The sequence below is a fragment of the Rhodamnia argentea genome, chromosome 1 (assembly GCF_020921035.1).
Source record: "Rhodamnia argentea isolate NSW1041297 chromosome 1, ASM2092103v1, whole genome shotgun sequence".
Classification (NCBI taxonomy): domain Eukaryota; kingdom Viridiplantae; phylum Streptophyta; class Magnoliopsida; order Myrtales; family Myrtaceae; genus Rhodamnia; species Rhodamnia argentea.
In genome coordinates this window covers 8,541,823-8,552,970 of record NC_063150.1, presented here as the reverse complement: position 1 = coordinate 8,552,970, position 11,148 = coordinate 8,541,823, and the positions used below count along the sequence as shown (strand labels likewise).

Sequence of the window (11,148 nt, the reverse complement as noted above, 5' to 3'; positions counted from 1 at the left end):
AGAATCAGAAAAAAAAAATTAGATGGATAACCAATTTATGTCTCATTTAAAATCCATTTAAGATCCATTAAGTTGTTAAGTGACTCATTTAGGATCAAAGTTTGTTAAACAATCCATCTATGAACTACACTATTAAATACAGGTTAAAATATGGGTACTTGACCTATTTTGTCACATTTGCATCTACGGTACAAAGTTTCCCTGCTCTTGCATAAATAATCCTAGAAATGGCATGGCATACAAGATGCATCTTCACCCTATAAACGAAAGATGTACACAGGAACTTGGATAACGCAGACTAACTGCACTGTGAGTAGCCAAACGAGTATCATTTTACAATCTGAGCACTCATATCTTATTATGAAGACATCCATCTTCAACCATCTTCTTCTTCCCTCTGCATGGAGCCCAATTCACTCAAGCTTCCATCCTAGATCGCTGCGAGAACCACACCGTAGAGCAATGCCACCGGCAACGATACCAGTATTCCGAAGACGACCCTGCATATTACGACTTGCCCTTCAATGTTAGAATACAGCAAGGTAAATCAATTGAACGCGCACAGCCGAGGAGGATAAACTTACGCAACGCTCATTATATCGGCATGTACTTTGTATTCGCTGGCGAATACAAATGGAATAATCCCTTCTGGAAGGGCGGCCTGCAATTTACGAGAACCGTGATGTTTCAATGCTTTGCAGATGCCTACCTATATTACAAGAATATCGAGTAGTTAACTTATAAGTTACTTCACCTGTAAAATGGATATGCGCAGAAGATTGCCACGAAGACCCAGCGCAGCCGAAGTAGCAGCAGCCACTAGAGGTCCTACTATGAACCTCAAGGCCATGGCCAATGTTGCTAACGAATATCCGCAAGGTATCAGTTTCGGCTGCGATCCCATGAACAAACCTGTTTGCTCAAGTACATGAGTGTGAAGTCATTCATACTTGGAAAGCATCAATCACAAATGAGTGAATGTGTGTACTGTACAAGTACCTAGACTGAACATTGCCATTCCGAGACCTGTATTCGAGAGTATTTGTATCGACCCCTCGATGATCAGAGGCAAACGGAGGTGCAACCTGCAATTAGGAAGGAAGGACAAGTGAATTCTTGATCATATTTTCAATATAATCACAGTCTCGAATGCGAAAACCCTGAATGCTGCTACAAGTAGAGACTTTAAGAGGGAGAGACGGCGTACTTGAATGAAAGTAGAGACCAAGCTAGACCCAGAATGCTGGCGTATATGTTAGGGTTTCCACTGAGCTTCCTCCAAACCATCAATGCGACGAGTCTTGCCATCACACTCCCTGGAGGCATCCCAAGCTCAGTATGCACTGCATTCCATTCTTTATCGTTCATCTCGGATGCATTCTCGGCATGTTCATTCAATCTTTCTCGAAAATTTTGACCGCCTGCGACAAAGCAAGCATCAAATATAACTGGGAAGCATAGCGCCATAATCTTTTTTGTAATACATTTCGGATGCCACGATTTGTGAGGTGTGACTAGTGAAGGGGATGTTAAGGTTTCGAAAGAACCTGTAAAAGTAGCTGTTTCCTCTTGAACACCAAGATCAGAAGAACCATGTGTGATCCTAGAGCTGGCGTATCCCAACTTGTCTGTGCTCGAGCCCCAATCATACATGTGAAGCCCCTTAGCAGGCACTGCACTGGAGTTATTGTCACTGAATATCATTGGCACCTCGCCGGGAGCCGTCATAAAAATCGAGTGAGAAGGCTGGTGCAATGGAAACCGGAAGTCTTTTATCGACTCGCTGCTCTGATTCCTTCCTTTGTAACTTCTCTTGCCAGTGCGAGGGATTTCCGCATCAACAATCCAATCAGCTTGTGCATTTGTTGATTTTGAATCATGTAAAGAAGATGCGGCCTCTGTACTGCCACTATTTCCGTGTTTTTGGCTTCCATAAAGACCGTCAGGTTTATTAAGGCTTGATGTTCTTGACCAAGACTGCAATGAATAAATCTCTACCCCGGACAGGTTTGAAGCACGTGGGGTTATCGATATGGAACTCAATCTTTCAAGGGATTTACGAAGTGTGGACTCCATGGAGGAACCGGAGGATCTCCTGACCACTACGCGAACTTTACCATCGTCATCTATCTCCGCCTCTGCCTCTAACGGTTCGCGACCATTGAGCGAAACAACATCAGGATCGACCCTGATGGAGGTTATGGCCCGTGCACAATCAGGAAATTGTTCATTGATTAGGATCATTGCACCTTTATATTCAAACAAGATTAGCAGTAGTGTATACCATATTAAAGACTGCAGGACCACTATTTGAACCATCAGACTACCTGAGGATCCTCCGTACATGGCCTGGAGGAGAGGAATGCCTATGATCAGAGTGTTTGGAAGGGTGGAGAGGGAGAAGAAAGAAATCACCCACTCGAGGCTCGCGTTCGGGCTAAAGATGAACCACAGTGCAAGAGAGGCTAGAATCACCACTTTCTGGAGAGCGTCAGCTCCAATAAAGCGAAAATTCATGTCGTAGAAGTTGCAAGTTGCAATCACGTGGAAGGAAAGAATGGGGACGGCGAAAGTGGCCACGTACTTGTTGATGCCGGCACACTGTTGCGGGGTGAAGATCTTCCAAAACCGAATGGAGGCATAGGCTAAGATCATGGCCACATACAAGGGAGTGATCGCCTCAACGACCTTGTAAATGTCCTTACCAGAAATCATGTTTTTTTTTTTCAGAGAAATGGACTAAAGGGCAGTGAACTGAAAAACTGAACGAAAATGGCAGGTTTTGATTGATTAGGCTGCTGAAATTTTTGAGGTGGGAGGGAAGGAAGCAGAGAGAAATGAATCAATCATCCCTGTAGATATAGGAGGAGGCCAGGGGTGAACTGAGTAAAGGTCAGATTGCATGCCTGAATAGGTGTATCAACTCCAGAGATTTATTTCTTTAAGAGGATTGCATAATAAATATGACAGAGATCCTCATCGTTTGCATAAAGTGCAATCTGACGCCAACACCCTCTCAATCATAAAACCGAACTGGCAAAATTTACTTATCCAATCTTTCCGTCACTTCCGACGTCTATTTCGACTAATCCTTGCTCATCAGCTGCTCAAGATGCTGAGTCTTGCATTCACCGCTCAAACAAGACTCCGAAAAGGAAGAAAGGAAAAAAAAAGGGCAAGGAAAGAAAAGCTTGATTCAGTCCTGTTGACAGGCCAAGTTTTCCAGACATTGCAGACAACATTCCAATGTTTTACACCCTACAAGGGATTTACTTTTTTCCCTCTCTTTCCGTCAAAGCCTTGGAAAGGGAAGAGACAGCAATTTCTACAGTCCGTATAGACTCACTTTTTGCGCTCCAACGGTCCTGTTCACTTTGCCTTCTAAGAAGTTCAATGGTTGTTTGCTGGCATTCTGTCAATCGTTCATGGTATCAATGGTATCCCCCCTCTCTTGCGACTTGCAAATTTGGAGGCTCGATTGGTTACCGAGAGATGTCGTTGAGAAAAAACGGGGGTCAATTCGAGCCTTTTGCCCTTGTTTCTTTCCACTTCAACGTGTGTCGTCCAGTGTTATAATTTCCAAATCTTCACTCAGTTTCTCAGTTTTCTTATGCAGGTTGACACAGCTTTCCTGGAAATGGTTGCGTTTATGTATTACTGAAATGAGCACCCTTGACATTTTGTACAACATAAGACACCTCGACTTAAATCTACAATCAGGATGATGGACTTGTCTGCAAACATCATGAGATTCAGAAGATAAAAGAGAATTAATTGATATCATAGACCAATATCCAAAAGCATGTCTTGGCATAAGAAGAGATCTTATAAAAACCAAGGCAGAAGAGAAGCTTTCAACTGAAAAAAGAGCAGACCATTACTAAATAACCACATAATGCCTGCTGCTTCGGAACCTTTCGACATGTGACTTTATTGATATACGGCAGTCGAGGATGCTGTCGTCAGCATAGATCCCAGAAGTGTTCGTTTCTAACCGATCTTAAGTGAGCTTGTGAATGTTTTCCATATCAGCAACCTCCTTGAGAGTCCCTTTTTCGACATGATCCCACCACTTGAATAAGAAATTGTCCACGACTATTCTGAACCAGGGTGACAGCTTCAGACCTTCCTCACCAGCATCAACTTTCCTCAGCAGCTCTTTTAGCTGCTCCCTGTTCACATATTTGATATCGACGACTTCATCAGGATTTGGATGGACGCCGACATCTCGAACAATAAAGAGCAAGTAGTCAACTGCAAATCAAGAATGCAACTCAGTTTACAGACATCTTAAGTTTGCAGCTTACGAGCAAATGAACCCAAGTACCGCAAGAGTGAACTTGAAAAATACAGGGCGTATAAAGTAAGTGTACTCACGTTCATGTTCTCCCCACTTGCCGTCAGAAGGAGCCTTATACAGTATGCGAGTTAGCGGGATGAATTCATCAACTGGCACATCCTCAGCAGGAATGCCCAACTCATCCAAGAGCTTCCTCTGTGCAGCATTCCTGACACCTGGCAATCATATAAAAGGGATCAGGATTTCATGATGCAGAGTAGCATTGAATAATTTACGAAATAAAACAAGTTTACAAAAAGTGCATCTAGAGTGGTGTTTATTACCCAGAGCGTTCTCATCGATAAGCTCGGACTCCCGGTACAACGGATGACTGCAGCAGGTGTTTGTCCATACAAGGGGGAAAGTTACCTTTGTAGCAGATCGTTGCTGTCCAGATACATGACAAAGTCAATTTACCTAACAGCAAGGATGAAAACATTCTTCCACAAAATAGTTAAGTGATAGCTGACCACGATGACACTAACATGGGACAGGAGAAACTTGAATGTGGAAAACAAAGGATCGCTATAGGTAAAGCATATATTGATTGGTGTAGCAGTTTTTAAGCATCCCACTTCTCTGTCTTTTTTGCTAATATAATATGCGTCTTAATTTGACACGCCCAACTTTAAAGTTTACCAATGCAGTCGCGCAGAAAAAAGCCAAATCATACAAAGGCAATAGATTCTAAAACAATTCAATCCAACGGAAACATGAATCTACCTCTCCGCTAGCATCCTTGAAGTTAATGCACACACTGCTTCAGAAAAACAAACTGAAACTGAGTCCACCACAACTAAGACTCCTACTGTTAGCCGAATTTCACTATAGTAGTTCAACATACAAGATTGTCCATATTGTGGGACTACTTACCTATTCCCTGATAAGTTTTTAATTAAAACAAGGATGATGAATGGCTCAATGAGTTATTGAAGAAGACAACGCAAAGTAGTCATTTGCTCCCAAACACTCATTCCCATCATGGGTATGCACTGCATTCTAGCAGTATATTAGCTTCATACCTGAAGCAGTAACTCATACTTTGTGTTGAACAGGAATACACTGAAAGCTCTATGCAAGAGATTTTCCTTTTCAATTTTTTCCATCAAGTGACCTGCAGTTTTCCAAAATCATTTCAGAAGAAAAGGCAGAAGTGAGCAGGAGAACCATTACCGAGCACATCAGGAATAGGAAAGTTCTAGATTAATCACATCCGGTACATGTAGTTTATAATGCATGCACTCAAAATAGTTAAAAACTGAAGCCTCCATGTCCGCGCATACATTTGATTTTACAAAGCAGGGTTATCCTCCACAATGTAATAGTGAAATTGTGCAGAATAGGAAAGGAGGAAGAAAGCCTACAAATCCTGCAGATTCAAACCCAGAAAATCACTCGACTAACATGCACCAAGAACGATGGCTTACAATTATATTTCGATTCATGACCGACAACCTGATCATTTTCGTCAACCAAAATGCATCTGCAAGAAGCCACGGTAATGGAAACATCAGAACATACTAACAAGGGCACAAGGGATAAAAGGTCAAGCAAATTAAATACTTAAGCTTGATAACCTAAACCCCCCGAGATCACAAGCGAGAGATGCAGAATAACTTGGAAATTAGAGGGGCTTGTGAAAAGACCCAGAAATCAATCAAAAACAAAGTCGGTACTAACTTGCTGCTACGTACACATGATGGTGAGTCGGACCAGGGGCGGAAGATATCATAACGAGCAGTAGTTACTGTTCACTGGAAGTGCAAGCAAATGAATGGAAAAAGCAAAAAGCGTGCAGCTATGTCTCCGCAGCCAGCAACTGTTGCCTAATGATGGAGCCAGAAAAGAAACAGAACATGGCATGCGAACCCAACTGATCAAAACAGCCAATCCAATTGAGTTATCACGAGAATCACCGATCACCCGCTTCACAAACTAGTAAAAATTCTTCAGCTTTGATAGGCGAGAAGGACGAAAATAAAATCACACGCAAGAATTTCAGCTCATTTGCCATTGCAACTCTCTGATTCACCTATACAAGGCCTCAATTCTATCCCAAAGACCAAACTTGTAGACAATTAGACGCACAATACCATGAATTAGCAACATGGAAGCTCATAATCCTCACGAAAAAGCACCAAAAGCAAGCGAAATTCATAAATCTTTCAGGCGTCAGCCAACGACAACGAATTCACGAGGGATATTGAAAGAGAGAGAGAGAGAGTGCGGACTCGTCTTCGAACATGAGGCGCCTCTGGACAGCGTCCATTGCGCCATCGGGAGCTTCGCCCATGCTGGTGCTCGCGGGAGATTGAACGGACACAGACGCTCTGATGCTACTGAAGGCCCGGCGGTTCGTGAAGCTCCGGAACGGGACGAGATGGGAAGGGAAAGATGGCAACTTGCAGTGGCAGCGAGAAGCGAAGAGAGCCGGGCTAGAAAGGCGAGCCGTCAGAGACATTGGGTTGGAGGAAGAGGAGGGAGAGCTCGGCTGCTTCGGGTTGGACTGAGAGCATCCGCCATTGTTGAACGCAGAGGTTGGTGGGTTTTTATTATGTTTTTATTTTATTTTATTTTTTCCCATCACTAAAATGGGAAAATAGAATTTTTTTTTTTTTTTTTGTTTCTTTTTGGGTAAGTTGGTGGATGTCATGCATTGATTGATGACAAATTTTAGTCGGCTGTGAGGTGAAGATTAGCTTTGTAGGATTAGGAATTAAGGTTGTCTTTTCTTTTTTTTTTTCTTTTTTCTTTGGTTCTGGTGAAGCATGTCAAACGTGGGAATCGACAAATCTTTGTTTGGGTTTCATTTCTTCGACCATCTTCGATTCCCTTCGCACGTTTCCCATCCACAAAATTAAAAACCTGAATCCCACTGATGATCAAGTAGAAAATGACTTCTCTTGAGGATCCTAGATTTTGTGAACACAAACTACTCGCCAGCGTCACGTGTTATCGCTTTTGTGTTTTCGGTATGGTCTTCTCCGCCCTAGGAGCTTGTGTAGCACAAAAAGAGAGATGGGATTGACCCGATGATGAACCGCCGGCACCTTCCTCGGTGGGGATCCCGGCGTGCTTCTCCCATGGCCTTTGCGGTTGTGGCCGGAGCTCATACGGATGAATGGGCATCTCATAGGAATGCCCCATTCCTTCCCTTCCTTCGTCATCCAAACGAAGTGATCCGTGATCGGTCAGAGGCGAGGGCCGACGAAGTTGACCTCGTTGGCCTCCGGCGAAGCTCACTCTTGTCGACCTCGTCGGCCTCCGGCGAAGCTCGCTCTTGTCGGCCACCGGCGAGGGCAAGGTCGCGCAGTGAAGGTTGGCCGGTGAGGGCGAGGTCGCGTGGCGACGGCCAGCCTTGTCCTCCCCAGCGAGGTTGACCTCGTCGGCCCTCTCCTCCGACCGATTATGGAGGTTCGGCGACCGGCCGGAGGAAGAAGGAAGTGAAGGGAAAAAAAAAAAGAAAGGAAAAAAAAGGAATGAAAAAATAACCAAAAATAAATATATAAAAAATTTAAAACATTATTAAAAAAAAATTCACGTCAACATCGGCCGATGGTCATGTCGGCGATTTTTCAATCAAAATTTGCCGGATGGACTGAATTGATATAAATACAAAAAGTTTAAAACTCAATTGATAAAAAAAAAAAGTTTCGATTTGAATTGACACAATTGTAATAGGTTTAGAATTTTTTTTAATAATTTTCTCCTCATATTTCTTCTTCAATAAAAAGCAATATGACTAACCTAAGAAAAGATATCTTCAAATTGAAATCTAAAGGTTGTTAGGGATAGAGATCTTTTGCTTTTTAACTACAATTTATTGCACTATTACGATATGGGTCACCACTAGCCACTAGGTAATCTTTTGGTAATACATCCATTGGAGGCTTTTGTCGAAATTGGCTAGGGTCGGCTCATATGAGAAGCAGCCTCCAATGTGACTCTTGTGACCTTTTGTTCACACTTGTCGTGGAAGGAAATCTACATGTTTTTTTACTTTTATTTTCGTTCGAGGAGAAATCCACATGTTCAATTATACACATAAACTAAGGAAAATACCACCAAAAATCCTGAATTATACCTGTTGTGACACATTTATCCGGAACTTTTTTTATTTTTGTGATACCAAAAATCTCAAAGTATGTCCTTTGTGACATATTTACCACGAACTTTCTTTTTGTAGCACTAAAAACATCAAACTTGTACTCGTGCGACACATTTATCCTTCATTAAGGTTTCGTCAATAAATGACGTTAAATATCTAGCGTGGCGGTCGACGTGGCATTGTTATTTTTTTCTAGTGTAAATTAGGCTGATGTGGCGCTTATATTACGGAGGAAAAAAAAAACTATGAAACCCCTAAAAGAAAAAAATCAAACCAAAGGAGAGAGAGAACCGTCAGAAAGTCCAATCTAAAAGCTGAAAGGAGACCACATGAATATAAAGAGCAATAAAATTCATTATCGTTCTGATACCATATTAAAAAGTCCAATGCAAAAGTCTAAGCTGATAAATGAAGGAAGACCACATAAATATAAAGATAAGACTTGTTATCAGGCGATGTGAGACAATGACGACGACGACGACAACTTCAACATCGGCCACCGTCGGATCTACAGAAAGAGAGAGGTGGTTATGTTGGCTTTGAGATGGTTGAAGATCTTCAAACGGGGACCGTCGATGGTGCCATCGTTCCTGAGCAACTCCAAGACGTCTTCTAAGGTAATCACCGAAGCTAGAGTGGGAGAAAAAGACACCATTGATATCGTCAACAAAGCTACGGATACACACAAAATATGACAAATTGCAAATCAAGAATCAACCCAGAACTCCAAGACATAAACTACCACATAAAAAAAAAAAAAAGAGAGAGAGAGAAGTTCTCAAATCCATCAAACTTTCTCAGGCCACACCTAGAGATTCTTAACCTACGGCCACAATCTAGGCAAGCCAAGTTGTTACGCTAGAGTCTCGAAGCTTCTTTGCCATCTGCTCGATTTGGGCAAGCCCAGCCAGGACGCTGAACTCGACGCCGTCTGGGACCAAGCCCTGCTTGGCCGCAGGGGGTCGCAGTCCACGGTGGTCGACGATCCTAGCTGGCGAAGTCGGGGGTGGCCCCCCGGACCATCCACAATCTCTCTCCTCTAGTTTGTTTCTTTTTTCCTTTGCTTTTTTAATTTTATCTTTTCAATTTTTTTATGATGTGGCAAGCGCCACATCAGCCTAATTTATTCTGAAAAAATATAACAATGTCACGTCAGCCGCCACATCATATCTTTAACGCCGTTTATTGACGAAACCTTAACGGAGGGTAAATGTGTCATATGAATATAAGTTTGGGATTTTTGGTGTCACAAAGAAAATTTCGGTGAAAATGTGTCACAATAGGCATAATTCGGGAATTTCTGCGCCACAAAAAAAGTTCAGGATAGATGGCTCACATTAGGTATAGTTGAAGGATTTTAGTGGTATTTTCCCAATAAACTATAAAAGTCACAAGGTGAACACTTTCTAGTATTCTTTTACAGTAATAACGGGTTAAGGAGATACTTCCTAAAAAAAATTATATTTTTTTTCTCTTAAAAGTCATGTGCATTGTGCTTATTGACGTAAAAAAGAACAAAAGAAGGGTTAATCGTTGATAAAATGAAAATTTATGGAGAGTTTGGTAACAGTTTCGAAAGTTAGAGGACGAATGCGTAATACATCAAAATTCAAAGCGTAAAATGAAAAGTACATTAAAAAGATTAATTTTTCAGTAACAATAGAAATGCGACGACATTCACCGCATACTCTCCCCTCGCCTCGAGCGGTGATTCCATCCCGTCGGCGGCTGTGCTGTCTTTTGCCACATTGGATGACACCTTCGGCTCCGTCCCCATCTCCGTCGCCTCCTTCGGCTCCGGCACATCTCCGTCCCATCCTTCGGCCCCAACATCCTTACGCGAGGGCTTCGACCCGGCCCGCTCCATATTGTGGGTCAACGCTTGGACAGTCTCCGTCAACGGGATGGTTATGCAGGAGAGGGAGTACTTCAAAACACTGTCAATTAGACTTTCTTTTATCACCTACTCAATTTGATGGTTGGTCATAGTTTCGTAGAATTTACAAATTGAATGAGTTGTTAGGGGCAAATTTGTCCAATCAAAGTATACAGAGTTTGGAAAAGTTGTGGAAGAAGATGTTTTTAGTTGTTTAGTCCAATCAAATGTGTGTGATGAGAGGTAAAAAGAAAACATGCAAGAATGATAATTTATTTAGAAAAGAAATTGAAAAACATGGAGGACTTGAAATCATTATGCGATTTAGGAAAGTATCATGTTTTAAGTACTAGTCAACATAACAATTATCTCGATTGTGTCGTCATATTTCTTTTGGTTAGCATACAAGAGTTAATTTTAAGATTCAATTCCCTCTATAAGCTTAGTTTCCATACAATGGAGATAACATAAGTTAGTAATTAGTGGGTAGAAGTATACTAGAAGTGTCAAAAGTTATGTATGACGATCATTTAAGTGCCAAAAGTTTTCTCCAGAACACTTAAGTATTAATTATTTTTTTTAAATAATCACTTAATTGCCAATATCGATATGTTTGGCCAGAATTCGACGTGCCATTTTTTTATTAGTATTTGAAGTCGATGTGGCTCGCCGGAGGTCCACTTAGCAATAAAAACTAGAGAAAAGTTAAAAAAAATAAGTTAAAAAGTACAAAATACAAAATTAATTAGATTAAAATAATAAAATTAAGCTAAAATAAAAAAAAATTAGAATACAAGCTGCCGCAACCCCACCATTGCCAGTGGT

At 41.7% G+C, this 11,148-nt stretch overlaps 2 protein-coding genes across 2 annotated transcripts; both read right to left on the bottom strand.

The window, feature by feature from the left end:
* Positions 1-430: 430 nt before the first annotated feature.
* Positions 431-2,721, bottom strand: LOC115740150 (auxin efflux carrier component 2-like). Its single transcript, XM_048281575.1, has 6 exons — positions 1,578-2,721; positions 1,208-1,421; positions 1,000-1,085; positions 755-912; positions 585-661; positions 431-500 (listed from the first exon to the last, which is right to left on the bottom strand). The coding sequence occupies exons 1-6, from the start codon at positions 2,713-2,715 to the stop codon at positions 431-433; spliced, it is 1,743 nt and encodes a 580-aa protein (XP_048137532.1). The 5' UTR covers positions 2,716-2,721.
* Positions 2,722-3,751: 1,030 nt separating this feature from the next.
* Positions 3,752-6,877, bottom strand: LOC115740103 (isopentenyl-diphosphate Delta-isomerase I). The gene is made up of 6 exons (XM_030673477.2): positions 6,571-6,877; positions 5,767-5,822; positions 5,362-5,453; positions 4,624-4,726; positions 4,378-4,515; positions 3,752-4,254 (listed from the first exon to the last, which is right to left on the bottom strand). The coding sequence occupies exons 1-6, from the start codon at positions 6,798-6,800 to the stop codon at positions 4,001-4,003; spliced, it is 873 nt and encodes a 290-aa protein (XP_030529337.1). The 5' UTR covers positions 6,801-6,877; the 3' UTR covers positions 3,752-4,000.
* Positions 6,878-11,148: the final 4,271 nt, after the last annotated feature.

What these genes read in the sequence shown, in the direction of transcription:
- LOC115740103 (XM_030673477.2), bottom strand. Translation starts at nt 6,800, where the DNA reads ATGTCTCTGACGGCTCGCCTTTCTAGCCCGGCTCTCTTCGCTTCTCGC. An exon ending in CGCCTCATGTTCGAAGACGA is followed by an intron (nt 5,823 to 6,570) that starts GTCCGCACTCTC and finishes GGCTTCTTGCAG; the next exon opens with ATGCATTTTGGTTGACGAAA. An exon ending in AGTATGAGTTACTGCTTCAG is followed by an intron (nt 4,727 to 5,361) that starts GTATGAAGCTAA and finishes GTATCTGGACAG; the next exon opens with CAACGATCTGCTACAAAGGT.
- LOC115740150 (XM_048281575.1), bottom strand. Translation starts at nt 2,715, where the DNA reads ATGATTTCTGGTAAGGACATTTACAAGGTCGTTGAGGCGATCACTCCC. An exon ending in TGCGCATATCCATTTTACAG is followed by an intron (nt 662 to 754) that starts GTGAAGTAACTT and finishes CGTAAATTGCAG; the next exon opens with GCCGCCCTTCCAGAAGGGAT. An exon ending in GCCGATATAATGAGCGTTGC is followed by an intron (nt 501 to 584) that starts GTAAGTTTATCC and finishes CGTAATATGCAG; the next exon opens with GGTCGTCTTCGGAATACTGG.